At 40.1% G+C, this 15576-nt stretch overlaps 1 protein-coding gene across 1 annotated transcript in view; it reads right to left on the bottom strand.

The window, feature by feature from the left end:
- Positions 1–13572, bottom strand: part of SLC9A9 (solute carrier family 9 member A9) — a 657846-nt gene extending 644274 nt beyond the window's left edge. The window contains exon 1 of the mRNA XM_005888754.2: positions 13234–13572. Within this exon, the coding sequence (XP_005888816.2) occupies positions 13234–13408 (175 nt within the window). The 5' untranslated portion in view covers positions 13409–13572. The remainder of the gene's footprint in view (positions 1–13233) is intronic.
- Positions 13573–15576: the final 2004 nt, after the last annotated feature.

Below are 15576 nucleotides of genomic sequence, written 5' to 3'. Positions count from 1 at the left end.
CCCTTTATCCCAATAAAACCCTGATTTGTTCAGCTAATCCCACGGCTCCTCTGTCCATGGGATTCTCCAGGCAAGAATACTGGAGTGGGTAGCCATTTCCTTCTCTAGGGGAGCTTCCTGACCCAGGGATTGAACCTGGAGATCGCCTGCATTGCAGCAGGATACTTGTCCATCTGAGCCACTGGTACTAGAAGGCATGTGACTCTATTTCAGTCAGTAAGATGTGAAGGGAAGCTTGCTAGGAGGCTCCCTACAAAAGCTTTGTCATCCTAAGAGAGAGGCAGAAGAGAGATGAGTTGTCTTCTGCCTCAGACTATTATTGGGCCTGGTTAGGACAGTAGAAACTGCCATGTCCACTTCACCCTCACTCTGACATGGAAGTCAGCACCAGGAATAGCAGAGTAAAGGAAAGAGCCGGGGTCCTTGAACACAATAGCAGGCTGCTGAGTCAACCAGCCCTGAAGATTACTCTCCTCTAGGCTTCAGCTATGTGAGATAATAAATGACCACACTGCTTAAGAGTGTTTGAGTCAGGATTTCTGTGACTATACAGCTGAATACATGCTAACAGACATAATTTTTAAGTGAATATAAAAGTCCCCAGGAACCCTAACTCTGCCCCATGAAAGCATTAAGGAAGGCCTTACAGAAAAGGTTCTTAAGGATGCATAGGGTTTGCCAGGTAGAGAAGAGGGTGTGGAGTTTTTTAGGGAGAAGCCCATGGAAATCAATGAGCAGGGTCCTAATCAGGACCCTGGAGCAATTGGGGTGGCCCACTAAGGCACGTGAGGCCAAGGGCCCCAGCACAACTGAGAAACAGAGGTTGTTCAAGAAGGAGAAATGGTTCCCGAGAAGATCCTGAGGAAAGGCAGGGTAACCCGCTTTCGGGGAGGCAGATTTGCTCTGTTTTGGAGCAGAGGAAAGAGCATTTGGAGACAATTATCAGAAGAGAGAAAAGAGAAATGAGATACAGTGGGCAACTGCAGAGAAAGTTACCATCAGAATCAGTGTATATTTATGTGAAAAAGAATTTAGCAAAGGAATTTGAGTAGAGGAATTTCAAGATGACAGGAATAAAATAAAGCCCAAGGAAGAAAGAGTGTTCTTTACCAATCTTAAGACTTTTTACAGCAGGAGACTCTTTAAGGCAGGGAAAGTAAGATGTTATTTTAGTCACTCAGATTAAAACAAATATGTATGAACTAGGGATCCAAATGTGGAGATTCACAAATATTAGACATTACCTGGCATCTCCACAATTTTTAACTGTTTATTTGGTATTTATCCACCTCTACCATCTTATCAAAGTCTTTGTCAGAACACTGATTTAGAGAGATGATGTGGGTTTGAGTTTCAAATGCTAAATGCATTCCCTAACATTTTCCTCTAGCAGTTTAATTTTACACTAAGATTAGTCAGGGATAGGACCAAAAGTAAAAATACACAGCGCATTCTGTTATTTAGGGCTTTTGTTCTCTCTCTGCCCTCCCACCAACCTCCTAAATTCAAAGGACTAAAAGAAAGTGTGGGTGCTGCTAAAAGGGACATAATTTATTGCTTGGTGCTGGCTCATTATCAACTTGTTGAGAAAAAGCATCCCATAGGATTTCAGAACAAGTCTGTCTGGGGCATCTGCCAGCAACAGTATCCCATGATATCCCAAGGTGGGAAAGTGGTCTCCGTGAAGCTGTTCCACCTTGGGATGCCTCATCCATTCAAAGTTCTGTCTCCTCACAGGTTAGAGTCATATGGGAAATGACAGAACCCCAACCATGAGCTCTCCTACCATGGTAGGCTGTTCAACGCACACTTCCTTCCTTGGTGTATATCAAACACACTCATGCACACAACATACACAAACACACACATGCAAGCACACAAACACACAACACACACATTTCACAGCACTCTGGATTCCTAACACAGCACTATAGGTAACTTTTCTCTAGAAACTATCTCAGACACCAGCTTATACAGAGCTAACATGCTTCCATGAAATCAGCTTTGCAAGTTTACAGAAGAAATACGAAAATAGAGATATCAAACTAGATACACACTGACTAAAACAAATTAATTTCTTACTTTATAATGTTTACACAAAAACAGTCTCTTTTTTTTTTTCTCAGACCACAGGTGGAAATTTCATGAAGTATTATAGATAGTGAAAGAGGAACAGACTCTCCAATACAAGGAGATTGTCTCTCAAACTCCCCTTTTTGTCACAATAGGGTAATGAAGTGAGAAAGAAAAAAATATAAAAGAAAACAAAAGAAACAAAAGTAGGAGTGACATGAAGTAGTTGTACTTTGGCACATCAGAACCCTCTAGAAGGTCTGTTGAAAAACTGCTTTGCTGGATTCTGCCCCAAATTTTTGACCTAATAAGTCTGGGCTGGGGCCCACATATAAGCATTTCGAGTGAGTTTTCAGATAATGCTGATGCTGCTGGTCCTGGGACCCTATTGTGACAAGTACTATCCTGAAGACAACAGTTTCTACCAGTATGATTGACATCACAGTCATAGAACTCTATCAATATCCATGTCACCTCAGGTTCATGCACATAGGTTTCATCAAGCTTGGAGAGTCCAGACGTATAATCAATTTTATCTTCAATCTCTTCCAAAAATTTAACTCAATTAACCTAACATATTATGAAAGCCTACTTTGCCCACTCCACATAAATAAGGCATTTGCAGGATCTTCCCCACCCATTCCAACAACCATAGGCATTTAAAACCAGAATGACTGTGGAATTGCAACACCACCCAACCTGATGCTGGAGCAAGTGTTTCTTGGTCAGCCTTATCACTCTCCCTGGGACATTGCAACCCAGCTACTTGGCATAACACACTTTCACAATGTTGCTCGCACTGTCTTTCCCATGCTAGTGGTAAAGAACCCAACTCCCAATGCAGGAGAAGTAAGAGACATGGGTTAAATCCCCAGGCTGATCCCCTGAAGGAGGGCACGGCAACCCACTCCAGTATTCTTGCCTGGAGAATCCCACAGACAGAGGAGTCTGGTGGGCTACAGTTCATAGGGTGACAAAGAATTGGACATGACTGAAGTGATTTATCATCTGTTTTCCATCCTGGGCTTTTTGCTATGGACAGTATACTGTTTCTGAGGCCTCAAGGTAAAAAAGAAAACTTAATACCTTCCTTCCCCTACTTCTCCCCACTCCTGACTTCATGGGAGAGTTAAATATCAGCAGAAGACTTCGATGAGTAGTCAACTGTGGCCAGAATTTGAGAGCACTAGCTTCCAAAAATGGTGTTCATGCCAATTATTGTGGGAAACCTTGGCCATAGTTGTAAATTTTTTGAGTTTCTGTTTCCTAACATACAAACTGAAGGTCTTCAGGCCTATTTTGGCATGGATACAGTGATGACTAGCAATGAGGTTTAGTATAAAGTTAGATCTCTCATTCTCTGTCTTACTTCTATAAACTTTCTAAGGAACTATCACCTGGCACAGAGTAGACATTTAACTGAATAACAGCAACCTTCCTAGAACTAAATGTGTGATTCAGGAAAAAGAACATGGGTTTTATGGTCCTGGGTTTGAAGTTCAGCCCTGGTGGTTACCAGCAAGTCACAGCATGTCTCTGAATGTTTGTTTCAGCATCTGTAACTTAAAAAAATGATAATATCTTTCCCTGTAACACACACACACACCCATGTTTGTGATACCCTGTGGCCTCATGGAGCCAAACTACCAAGGCTTGAGTCCCAGCTGTGGCATCTAGTAGATGTGTGACATTAGGCAAGTTATTTAATTTGGGGTGCCTCAGTTTCCCCATCTATAAAATGGTGATTGTGAGGGTTAAATGAGTTAATATATATATAAATACTTATGAGAGCATAGTTCCCACAGCAAATGCCATTTGTGGTAGCTATTATTGTCATTTGTTTTATTGTTTTTTATTATATGTTATTTATTGAAAAAGCAAGAGAGTTCCAGAAAAACATCTATTTCTGCTTTATTGACTATGCCAAAGCCTTTGACTGTGTGGATCACAATAAATTGTGGAAAATTCTGAAAGAGATGGGAATACCAGACCACCTAACCTGCCTCTTCAGAAACCTGTATGCAGGTCAGGAAGCAACAGTTAGAACTGGACATGGAACAACAGACTGGTTCCAAATAGGAAACAGAGTATGCCAAGGCTGTATATTGTCACCCTGCTTATTGAACTTCTATGCAGAGTACATCATGAGAAATGCTGGGCTGAAAGAAGCACAAGCTGGAATCAAGATTGCCGGGAGAAATATCAATAACCTCAGATATGCAGATGACACCACCCTTATGGCAGAAAGTGAAGAGGAACTAAAGCGCCTCTTGATGAAAGTGAAAGAGGAGAGTGAAAAAAGTTGGCTTAAAGCTCAACATTCAGAAAACTAAGATCATGGCATCTGGTACCATCACTTCTTGGCAAATAGATGGGGAAACAGTAGAAACAGTGGCTGACTTTATTTTTCTGGGCTCGAAAATCACTGCAGATGGTGATTGTAGCCATGAAATTAAAAGACGCTTACTCCTTGGAAGGAAAGTTATGACCAACCTAGACACCATATTAAAAAGCAGAGACATTACTTTATCAACAAAGGTCTATCTAGTCAAGGCTATGATTTTTCCTGTGGTCATGTATGGATGTGAGAGTTGGACTGTGAAGAAAGCTGAGCACTGAAGAATTGATGCTCCTTGGACTGCAAGGAGATCCAACTAGTTCATCCTAAAGGAGATCAGTCCTGAGTGTTCCTTGGAAGGACTGATGCTGAAGCTGAAACTCAAATACTTTGGCCATCTGATGTGAAGAGCTGACTCATTTGAAAAGATCCTCATGCTGGGAAAGATTGAGGGCAGGAGAAGGGGACGACAGAGGATGAGATAGTTGGATGGCATCACCGACTCAATGGACATGGGTTTGGGTAGACTCTGGGAGTTGGTGATGGACAGGGAGGCCTGGTGTGCTGTGGTTCATGGGGTCGCAAAGAGTCGGACACAACTGAGTGACTGAACTGACTGATTTTATAATAAACCCTAACAAATGTTTGTTCTTCATGTCCCCACTTGCTGACCATATAATTTTAATTCAGACTACATATAATATCTCCATAAACAGTTCAAATCATAAATTCATTTTCTTGATGTGCTCGCCCATTAGTCTTTAGAACCTGAGACAAGATTCTTTGAGGCAACACAGTTTGCTCTCAGAGCTTTCTCTGTAGCTCCCTGCTGATTCAGGAGCACAGCAGAATACATAGGAGGTTATTTTCTTAAAATCAACTTTCAGAAACCTACACAGAGCAATTTGCCTTCAATTTTTTCCACTTTTTCAAACTTTCTCTGGCTAACACTTTACAGCATGGAAAACCTTGCCCTGATCTCTGGCGTCCTTAAAACCAACCTTTTTTTTTTTTTAAATGAGAGGGGAAAGCAAGTTTCCTTCCTTAGGCTCTTAACCGTAATTTCCTTTCCTGCAGACCCTTTCAGATTAAACCAGAGCCACTCTGACTTTCATAGGACATGCATCCATAGACCCTCAAATCCACAGCCAGCCCTCACTGTTCTGACAGGATAACTTTCTCTCTTTAACTTTCTAACAGGAATTCAACAGGATTTACTGAGCACACAATACAAAATCAGAGAGGGATTGGAAGAACTAAGAATGACAATATAACACTAACTAAAATTCTGCCTGGGAAAAGGACCTGGATGTCACTATAGGCTGGTTCTGGGAGGAAAGGTCTTGATTTGGGTTGGAGTAACTGAGATGCCCGATGGAAAAAGTCAGCCTTGACCTGAATTTTGAAGGACTTTTGCAGCTGGAAGGAAGGTTAGTGATCATCTATTTCACTTCCTCCTCATTTTATAGGTGGGAAAAGTAAGGCTAGAAATTAAGTCACTTGCCCAAAGTAATGCATTTAGCTACTGAAAAAAAAGAAAGAAAGAAAGAAGGAAAATCATAAGGATTTAAAACTCAAATCCACAAGAGAGCATCCAACGCTTTCTCCATAAAGCAGGCCACATTTGAATAAGGAAAAAGCCTCAGACGGGGCTTCCAGGCAGGGAGAAGGGTATAAAGTGGCAGTCAACGTCTCCTATGGGCCTGGAGGTCACGGAGGCAGGGCTGGACCACAGCAGAGTGAAATGGATCAGTAGGGGACAGCCACACCATGTCCAACAGCCCAGCCTTGTCCTGAGGAGCCTCCAAGCAGTGCCAGGGTAAAATGAATGCCTTGTGATTGTTGAAGAAAGATAGGGTTAGTGATTGACTATGAACTATATTTTCTTTAAATCTTGAAAAACAGGATGTTGAGTGAACTCAATGGGACCTATTAAACTGGTAAATATCTTTTTAGAGGAACATAGGTCAGTAGTTTAATATGTTGCTGTTGTTTAGTCACTCGGTCATGTCCAACTCTTTGCAACCCCATGAATTTTAGCCTGCCAGGTTCCCCTGTCCATGGGATTCTCCAGGCAAGAATACTGGAGTGGGCTGCCATTTCCCTCTCCAGGGGATCTTCCCAACCCAGAGATGGGCCCCGTGTCTCTTGTTTCACAGGTGGGTTCTTTACCACTGAACCACCTGAGAAGCCCAATAGTTTAACATACTGTAATGAATTCAAAATCTAAATTTTGTAGCTTAATTTTTCCCTTCAGCCCACTAAACAAGATTTCCATGTGCATTTAGAAACTGTTTCTTATATTGTAAGGCCATGAAATCAAAGGCAGAATTCTAAGAGGTTTAAACTATTTTGTTCCTAAGTTCAGATCCCACCCCTCAAATGCATGGCATTAGGAATGCCCTACAAAGTAAGGGAGCTGCCAGTGATGTATAATGGAATTGTTAATGCTATCAGAGAACAAGAAGCAATTTTTCTTTTATGAACAATGAGAAGGGGATACAGGGCCCTAAGTGAGCAGCGCTAAGTGCACCATCTGCTGCCAATCAATATTTGACCATTAGTAGTCTTCTAAGCTTTTAGTCCAATTTAAATGAATATTATCACGGTTTATACGTTAAATCAGTTATGGATTTTAATCCTTCAATTTTGAAATAATGAGAATTGTAGAATGTCATGAGACACAATTACCAACCACTGTTATCAGTGAAGCAAAAATATTGTTAAAATGTTACCATTAATTTTTAAAAGCGTCCTAGGACCCTTGAACCGGAGAAGGCAATGGCACCCCACTCCAGTACTCTTGACTGGAAAATCCCATGGACAGAGGAGCCTGGTGGGCTGCAGTCCACGGAGTCGCTAAGAGTCAGACACGACTGAGCGACTTCACTTTCACTTATCACTTTCATGCATTGGAGAAGGAAATGGCAACCCACTCCAGTGTTCTTGCCTGGAGAATCCCAGGGACAGCAGAGCCTGGTGGGCTGCCATCTATGGGGTCACACAGAGTTGGACACGACTGAAGCGACTTAGCAGCAGCAGCAGCAGCAGCAGCAGGACCCTTGAACAATTAGAACTGGACATGGAACAACAGACTGGTTCCAAATAGGAAAAGGAGTACTGCCGGGAGCAGGAGCTCCGCCCCGGCAAAGGTCATGAGGAAGGAGGCTCTGCATAGGCAAAGGCGAGATCGAGCCTCAGGAGTCCCCCTGGAAATTCTCGAGCATCTACCCCCAAAACCAGAATCTGCCTACTTTCTGCTTTGTGCTCTCACCTACACCTCTGACTTTACGGGGGGCTGTCCCCCACTACCTCTCTCTGAAAAAAAGAGTTAACTTACAGTTCCAGTTAATAAAGTTCCTGGGTGTGATAGTGTTTCAACCTACAAACTCCTTTGGAAGTCCTCTAGCCTGCCTGAATAGTTTTTCCGGCCACAGGTGATTGCTCAGAGCCTCCCAACTGTGAGAGGCATGAGATGTTCTAAACTGTCTAAATACAGATTCCTTTGAGCAGTTAAAAGATTGATTAGAAATTGTATTGGTGAAGAGTTTTTCACTTCTTGGGCCAATGTTTGCTGCTAAGTCTCCATATCCCTTACCTGCTATGTCCCTGGCAGTGTATTGATTAATATGATTGGTGTAAGTAGTAGCTTTAATGTCTGTAACCTTGGACCCTTGAGTTAATTCTTTTTCTTGTTATAGCCCACCACACCTTTGCCCTGTAGGAATGCAACTTTATTTAATGCTTTTGGAGGGTGGTGCCTGACTAATCACCTTTAGAGAAAAATAAGTTTTCTGAAGAAAGGGTCTTAAAATGTTAATAGGCCTCCAGGCCAGAAGATGATGCAAATCACCTAATCTTTTGCATATGATAAGTTTGCAGGAAGAAAGCCTGGCTTACTGCATGACTCTACCCGGTCCCCCATTATCCTCTATGCATAACTTAAGGTATAAAAACTACTTTGAAAAATAAAGTGTGGGCCTTGTTCACCGAAGCTTGGTCTCCCCATGTCGTTCTTTCTCTCACCTTCTGGCTGAATTATTCAGCCTCTTTTCTCCACTGAATTTCCTCACTGAGCTATCCTTATTTAACCACTCTTTATATCTTTAATTAACATTTAAGTAAGCTGTTGTTTCCTGATCGCAGAAGCCGTCTCCCCTTCGAAACCCTTGGATACACTGGGGCTGGACCCCGGCAGAGTACGTCAAGGCTGTATATTGTCACCCTGCTTATTTAACTATATGCAAAGTATATCATGAGAAACACGGAGCTGGATGAAGCACAAGCTGGGATCAAGATTGCCGGGAGAAATATCAATAACCTCAGATATGCAGATGACACCACCCTCTTGGCAGAAAGTGAAGAAGAACTAAACAGCTTCTTGATGAAAGTGAAAGAGGAGAGTCAAAAAGTTGGCTTAAAGTTCAACATTCAGAAAACTGAGATCATGGCATCCGGTCCCATCACTTCTTGGCAAATAGATGGGGAAACAGTGGCTGACTTTATTTTTCTGGACTCCAAAATCACTGTGGATGGTGACTGCAGCCATGAAGTTAAAAGATGCATGCTCCTTGGGAGGAAACTTATGACCAGTCTAGACAGCATATTAAAAGGCAGAGACATTACTTTGCCAACAAAGGTCCATCTAGTCAAGGCTATGCTTTTTCCAGTAGTCATGTATGGATGTGAGAGCTGGACTATAAAGAAAGCTGAGCGCCAAAGAATTGATGCCTTTGAACTGTGGTGTTGGAGAAGACTCTTGAGAGTCCCTTGGACTGCAAGGAGATCCAACCAGTCCATCCTAAAGGAAATCAGTCCTGAGTATTCATTGAAAGGACTGATGCTGAAGTTGAAACTCCAACACTGGCCACCTGATGCAAAGACCTGACTCATTTCCTGATGCCCAGGAAGGCTGAGGGCAGGAGGAGAAGGGGAAGACAGAGGATGAGATGGTTGGATGGTATCACCGACTCAATGGACTTGACTTTTAGCAAACTCCAGGAGATAATGAAGGATAAGCAAGCCTGGCTTGCTACAGTCCATAGGGTTACAGAAAATCAGACACAACTGAGCGACTGAACAACAATATACAGATAAAATGAATCAACATCTATTGTGTTTTCTAAAAGATAACAGATACATATCAGTGGGATGCCTGCAGAAAGGTAACATGCTGGCTGGGCTAAAGTATTAGAGGAAATCCAGTGCCTTAGAAAATATTTATGATTCTTGACACAGAGGAAAATGGCACATTATACAGATAGTTGATGAGAGTAAGAGCACTACTCTGTCCAGTAGGGGAACTACTGGTCAAATTCATTGATAAGCATCAGATACAGGACCAAGCAATCTTAGATGTTTCATTACAAGCATATCTGTCGGAAAGATGGAGATGACTAAAGTACAGTTTACTATCAAGTATTCATCTAAGACAAAAAAACCTTTAGAAGTTCAATGTGGGGACTTCCCTTGTGGTCCAGTAGTTAAGAGTCTGCCTGCCAATGCAAGGGACACAGATTCGATCCCTGGTCCAGGCAGATCCCACATGCTGTGGGACAACTAACCCTGTGTCCCACAACCACTGAAACTCATACATTCTAGAGTCTGGGCTCTGCAACAAGAGAAGCCACCACAATGAGAAGCCCTCATACTAGAGTGGCCCTGCTTGCTGCAACTAGAGAAAGCCTGCATACAACAAGGGCCTCAAGACTCAGAATAGCCAAAAAAAAAGTTCAAAGTTGATTTCAACCACAGTTTTGTTTCTTTTCTCCCACATTGATTATCACCATGCCTCTGACAGGACTCTAGCAAGAACCCTGGTCTCCATACTTTGACGATGAGGGCTTACATGGTCTTACTCTGAAATTTCATTCTCTTGGACTTCCTGGAAAATAGAATCTCTCTGACTAATGTTGAAAGTGTAAACAATGTGAGGATGCATCTGGATCTCACAGATACATCCTCTCTCTAGGACAATCGTTGAAAGAATTTATGTTAAAGCATCTTCAGCATCTCTTAAAAGAGATAGAGTCCTATCAGCTCAGTTACGTGAATATGTAACCAAGCCATAGGTCGGTTACAGCTACAGGTGTATTGGCTACTTTCATGACTTTCACATCTCTAAGTCTTAATTTCCTCATCCATGAGATGAAGATACTGAACTTATAATTTCTGACTTCTTCCCAATAAATGAATTTCAAATTCATTTGTAGCTACTGGGAGATTCATTCACTTGGTACCTCCTTTCCCCTTACCATTTAAAAAAGTGTATCAGAATGTTCCATCTTGTTTCTTTGTTGTAGATTCAAATGATTTTATTACATCGTTGAGAGAAACTGCCTATGAATTATTTTACCTATAACATTTATATCATCCCTGAAAAAGAACACAGATATTACCAGTGCTATCCATATGGACTATTTTCATGGATTATCAGTTAAGGCTTTTTTGAGTACTCAAAAGCACAAGGGTGCTATTATGAGGGGCTATTCAGTTTGGGGGAAGTTCACTTCTTTGAGATTTAGTTTCTTCCTCTGTATAATGAGGTGGCTAGAGAAAATAACCTCTAAGATCTCCTTAAATTCCAACAATTATAATTCTATGTCAACAACAAAAACATTAAGCAACACTAAAAGTCTTTTCATTGATTTATACAGTTCAAGATAACTCAAGGATACTAAAATTTCTAGTAATGGGATAGTTACACATATATGTGCATGTCTCCATAATTTTTATATCCTTATACATTGCACTGTTTCAGAACTTGCTTTCAATAACTTTTGTATAAAATATTTATGAAAGAGGGACAGAAATCAGATAGCTCAACTTAATCTCACACAACCTTAAGCTTAAACTGCCTTAGGAATAGCAATTAAGAGAAATGCTATCTCAACTAATGTTCAATGTGATAATTATTTTTCTTTTTATTAAACTACATCTCATTTGAAATATTGGTAGTTTCAGATGTACAGCAAAGTGACTTGTATATATACTCTTTTTTTTCAATTCTTTCCCAGGATAGCATATTAAAAGATATTGAACATAGCTCCCTGTGCTACGCAGTAAATGTGCTAATATTTTATGAGTTTAACCATAACTTAAAAGTACTTCAGGGAGCTGTTTAAGTATTAAAGTTAACCTGGGAATTTTCATGTTCCAAAGTAAAAGTTACATTTACGTGTTGTGAGTACAAAGTATGTTGAATTTTAATAGGTCACCAAAATGTAATCAAAACTTTTACAAAACAGTATCTCCATCATAGATAAACTGTAATTGGTAAATGAGTCATGGTCAGTCACATTCAGGGCCGTGAAGAAATCCTTCCCTCTAATAAAGGTTTGTTATTTTAAAACCTGTGCTGTTTTTCTAAACTATAAATCGCCCTATAATCTAATGCTAGGTATTACATTGTTTCTAACTTCTCAGATTACATCCCATATCCTCATTGATTATTTATTAGACAAGTCAGGAGAAAGCCTGGTCCAGTGATGATGGAGGAGGGCAGTGACTGGCACCCAGAGCTTTACATCTAGTGGTATCACTTTCTTTGACTATTTCTCTTAAACCTGATTGTGAGTTTTTTCTCCTCAAATGAGAGTTTGTGTGTGCTTTAAGACCCTCGATGGAAAGAACCTAACTGTTCTCTGGATGGAGCAGCACATCAGTCTCCTGAAAGAAATTACTCTGCTTAGCCTAAAACTACTTAGCTCAAATATCTCACAGTTGGATCCAATTAAGGCATAGGGTTTCTCATGGTCTCAAATCATGACTGTATATTGTTATTATCAGGACGTCACGTTGTTAGCATATAAGATGTGCACTGATCCTATTCCCTGAAACTCAGGAGTGTAAAAGGCTTCAGAACTTCCAAAATAAGGGAAGTGAAATATAAAAGTATATTCTTTTATGAATTATAACAATACCTCAGCCATTTCCATTGTGTTCAAATTTCCTATCCATTATCAGGCAGAGATAAGAGTGGTACAGAAAACTATTTCATAACCAAATCAGTTTTAAAACTACCAGTGTCTTACCCATTACTTTAAAAGATGAGAATACAGACTAGATAATCTCTGTCATGTTTTAATAAACTTTCTGAAAGGAATGATATGGTAAATTGCACAGAAAGAGCAATACCTCGGGAGTTTAAAGGTTAAATGTTTTTCCACATCTTGTCCGTACCTCCAAAAAAAAAAAGAAGATACTTAGCAAATAATACTAATAATTGTTAATTAGAAAGTATGAAATCAGGCTAAGAAATGAAGAGCACTGCATAAAGAAACTCTTGGTATTTTAAGAAAATAAAACACACTCATATAATTTAAGTAGATTTGAACAAAATTGCTTCAATAGGAGGGGAGGAATACATACATTTCTGCAAGTTTTCTTCTTGAAACTCTGTGCTTTCTCCGAGTTTTTTTCAATACATGTTTAAGTGATGTTATTTCTAGAACTTTATAATGCTCATCGGCCCCTCCAGAGAGAGAGGACTGCAGAGCCATCACTTCCCAATATCTATCATTACAAAAACAAACAACTAGCCCGGTTTGACTTCCCACATGACAATGGACCCGCATCTGTCAACAGACTCGCATTATGTGCCTCGTGAGAACATGACTGTGGCATTTACTTTTGTGACAAGGCAAATTTCAGCAGCTCATCTGGAAAGAGATGAGCATTCATTATGCTGCAGCACCTTTCATCAAGCTAATGACATTTCAATCAGCACATTTTCTCCAGTTTTGGTACTTTGCCATCTGAGCACGTCTCTAATTACGCCCAAGCAACAAGTTTCACATCAATCCTACAATTTCTGCACTCACCGTACACCATCGCTCCCCCGGTTTCATGCAAGAAGCGAAATCGATGATTTTTAAATAACCAGATTGTCAAAATGGTAAGGATGAGCAAAAAATTAAAGACAAGCAGCTCCACCGCTCCCTGATGTTGAAACTGATACTCATCCTTCTCTGACATGAATCTTTGCTTTCTCTCCATTCTCCAGTCTTCTCAGGATTCTTTAGATAAAAACCTGGACAAGGACTATTTTATCAAGATTTGCCTAAGACGGTCTGGCTGCCTGAGGATTTCAGGATAAACACTGCCACTTAAGTTGCTACTTCATGAGCATTCTGCCTTGGCTTAGTATTCAGATGGCTTCTAGTTACAACTTCCTGTTTCTCTCTTAAAGCAGCCCCGTCTCTTTTCAAACTCCAGAGAGTGGTTTCATCATCGACTCTTACTGTCTTTAAATGATTCATTCCAAGAAATTAACTTTCATATTGGACAAACCTGCTAGCAGTTGTTCTGAAATATCGAATCATGATCTTATCATTTAGAACAAGTCTTCTTAAGCCGCATAACTGGTGAATTGTAGATTAATAATAGAACAGATCATCTTACATCAGCAACATTTTCTAAGTTCAAAAAGCCAATTCCTGAATCATAACCTCATTCATATGCAAGATTTTTCCTTTCCAACCAAAGCCTAGCAATGTGATGGGGACTGATTGAAAATGATTTCATAAGGATTTTTTTTTTTAATTGAGAAGAAAATAATTTTGTATATGACACACTCTCTCTCTCTGTTTGGTTTTACATAACTGGTAGTCACCACAACAGTATTTAAACCTGAATCAGTTGTTTTTCTTTTAACAAGAATAAATGAAAACACAAGACAAGAAGAATTTTGTCCTCCTCTCTACAGCTGTGCTGTTTTTATGTATTGAGTCAAAAAAAAGAAAAGAAATGTATCTCTGAAGGAAGAAACCATGCAGCCATTCCCAGTAATGCCACATTAGTGGATTTCTCTTTATAAACTTCCTGATCCAGACATTCAGGACTCACAGAATCTGCCACAGATCACAAACCTCCTCTGTCTTATGGCAAAACGATGTGGCTCACTGAGGAATAGTCTGCCACTAACACTGAAGTTTCCAGGATTCCAGGACACAGACAGTGATGATTCTTCAGATCATTTTGCCTTTGGCAGGTTAGTTCTGTTTGAATTAAAATTTTATGCTTTTTGAAAAAGTTCAAGACTCTAGGCTCTGCTGTTTTCTTAATAACTGTGATGATACGTTTGCCTTATTGGTTCTGCAGTACAATTAAATGCAGTTAAGTGAGGTTTTTCATCATTTCATAAAATTATTGTAGCTCAGGAGTTTAATAGTCGTCTAACATCCCCTAACTCAACAGAATTAGGATTCAGTTTATACGTGTGAGGGATTCACTAAGTAGGATAAGTCCAATAGAGCTTCAGAATATCTTGTCACCAAAAGCCGAAGTTTAAACACAGGATATATTGAAAGCTCACTGGTTCCTCCCCAACAGTTTTACTCACATAGAAAGTCTATCAACCACTTAGTAGAAAATTCTGCCATTTCAGCTTCTTTGCCTCCTGCAACTTTTGAAGCTGATTTCCTGAGTTTAACTCAGCAGGGGGTATTTATGTGGGCTGCAGATGTTTTACACTACCCTTTTTGGCAGACTTATTTGTGATGACTAATATTCAAACTGTTTTGAAATCTGTCAGATAATGCTTGCAAGCATTTTACCAAGCTTTGCTAGCAGGTTCAACCTTTATAATTTTGCAAACCCACAAAGTTAGCCTTGAGTTATTAGATTTACAAGATACCCAAGTTCAAAACTTGACAATTTCGTAACTTTTTAAAAATTTTCTGTCATCATTTAATTGCTTTGGCTACTTTTAATAATGATGATTATTCCATCTGGGCAGAATTAACTTTCTTTGGTTGTCTTATTACAACATCCAGTTTCACTCTCTTACTCAATGAATCAACTCAGTGAGAGGATTAAAGGCTTATGGAATGTTTTGATTGGCTAATACACTGTTTTAGAAAATCCTAAACTTGATGTAAACATATGAAAAAAGGTATGTTTCACATAAAAAAAAGTCAAACACATGGTTTCTCTAGGAAAAACTGGTAGGATCTGTCACATTGGACTCCTTCTCATGTGGCCACAATCTGGGCTGAGGGGTACCTGTCTGCCACAGTCCCATTCATCCTATTTCACTCATTTTTATGTTCCCTGCATGGCCTCCACAGTCACTTGAATATGTGGCTCCTGGTTTATTCCAGTAATGGAATGCATTCACTATTCCATTGTCTAATCCTGATACTATTTAACATCAGGAAAATTTC

The sequence above is a fragment of the Bos mutus genome, chromosome 1, assembly GCF_027580195.1.
Source record: "Bos mutus isolate GX-2022 chromosome 1, NWIPB_WYAK_1.1, whole genome shotgun sequence".
Classification (NCBI taxonomy): Eukaryota; Metazoa; Chordata; class Mammalia; order Artiodactyla; family Bovidae; genus Bos; species Bos mutus.
This window is presented reverse-complemented; position numbering and strand designations above follow the sequence as displayed.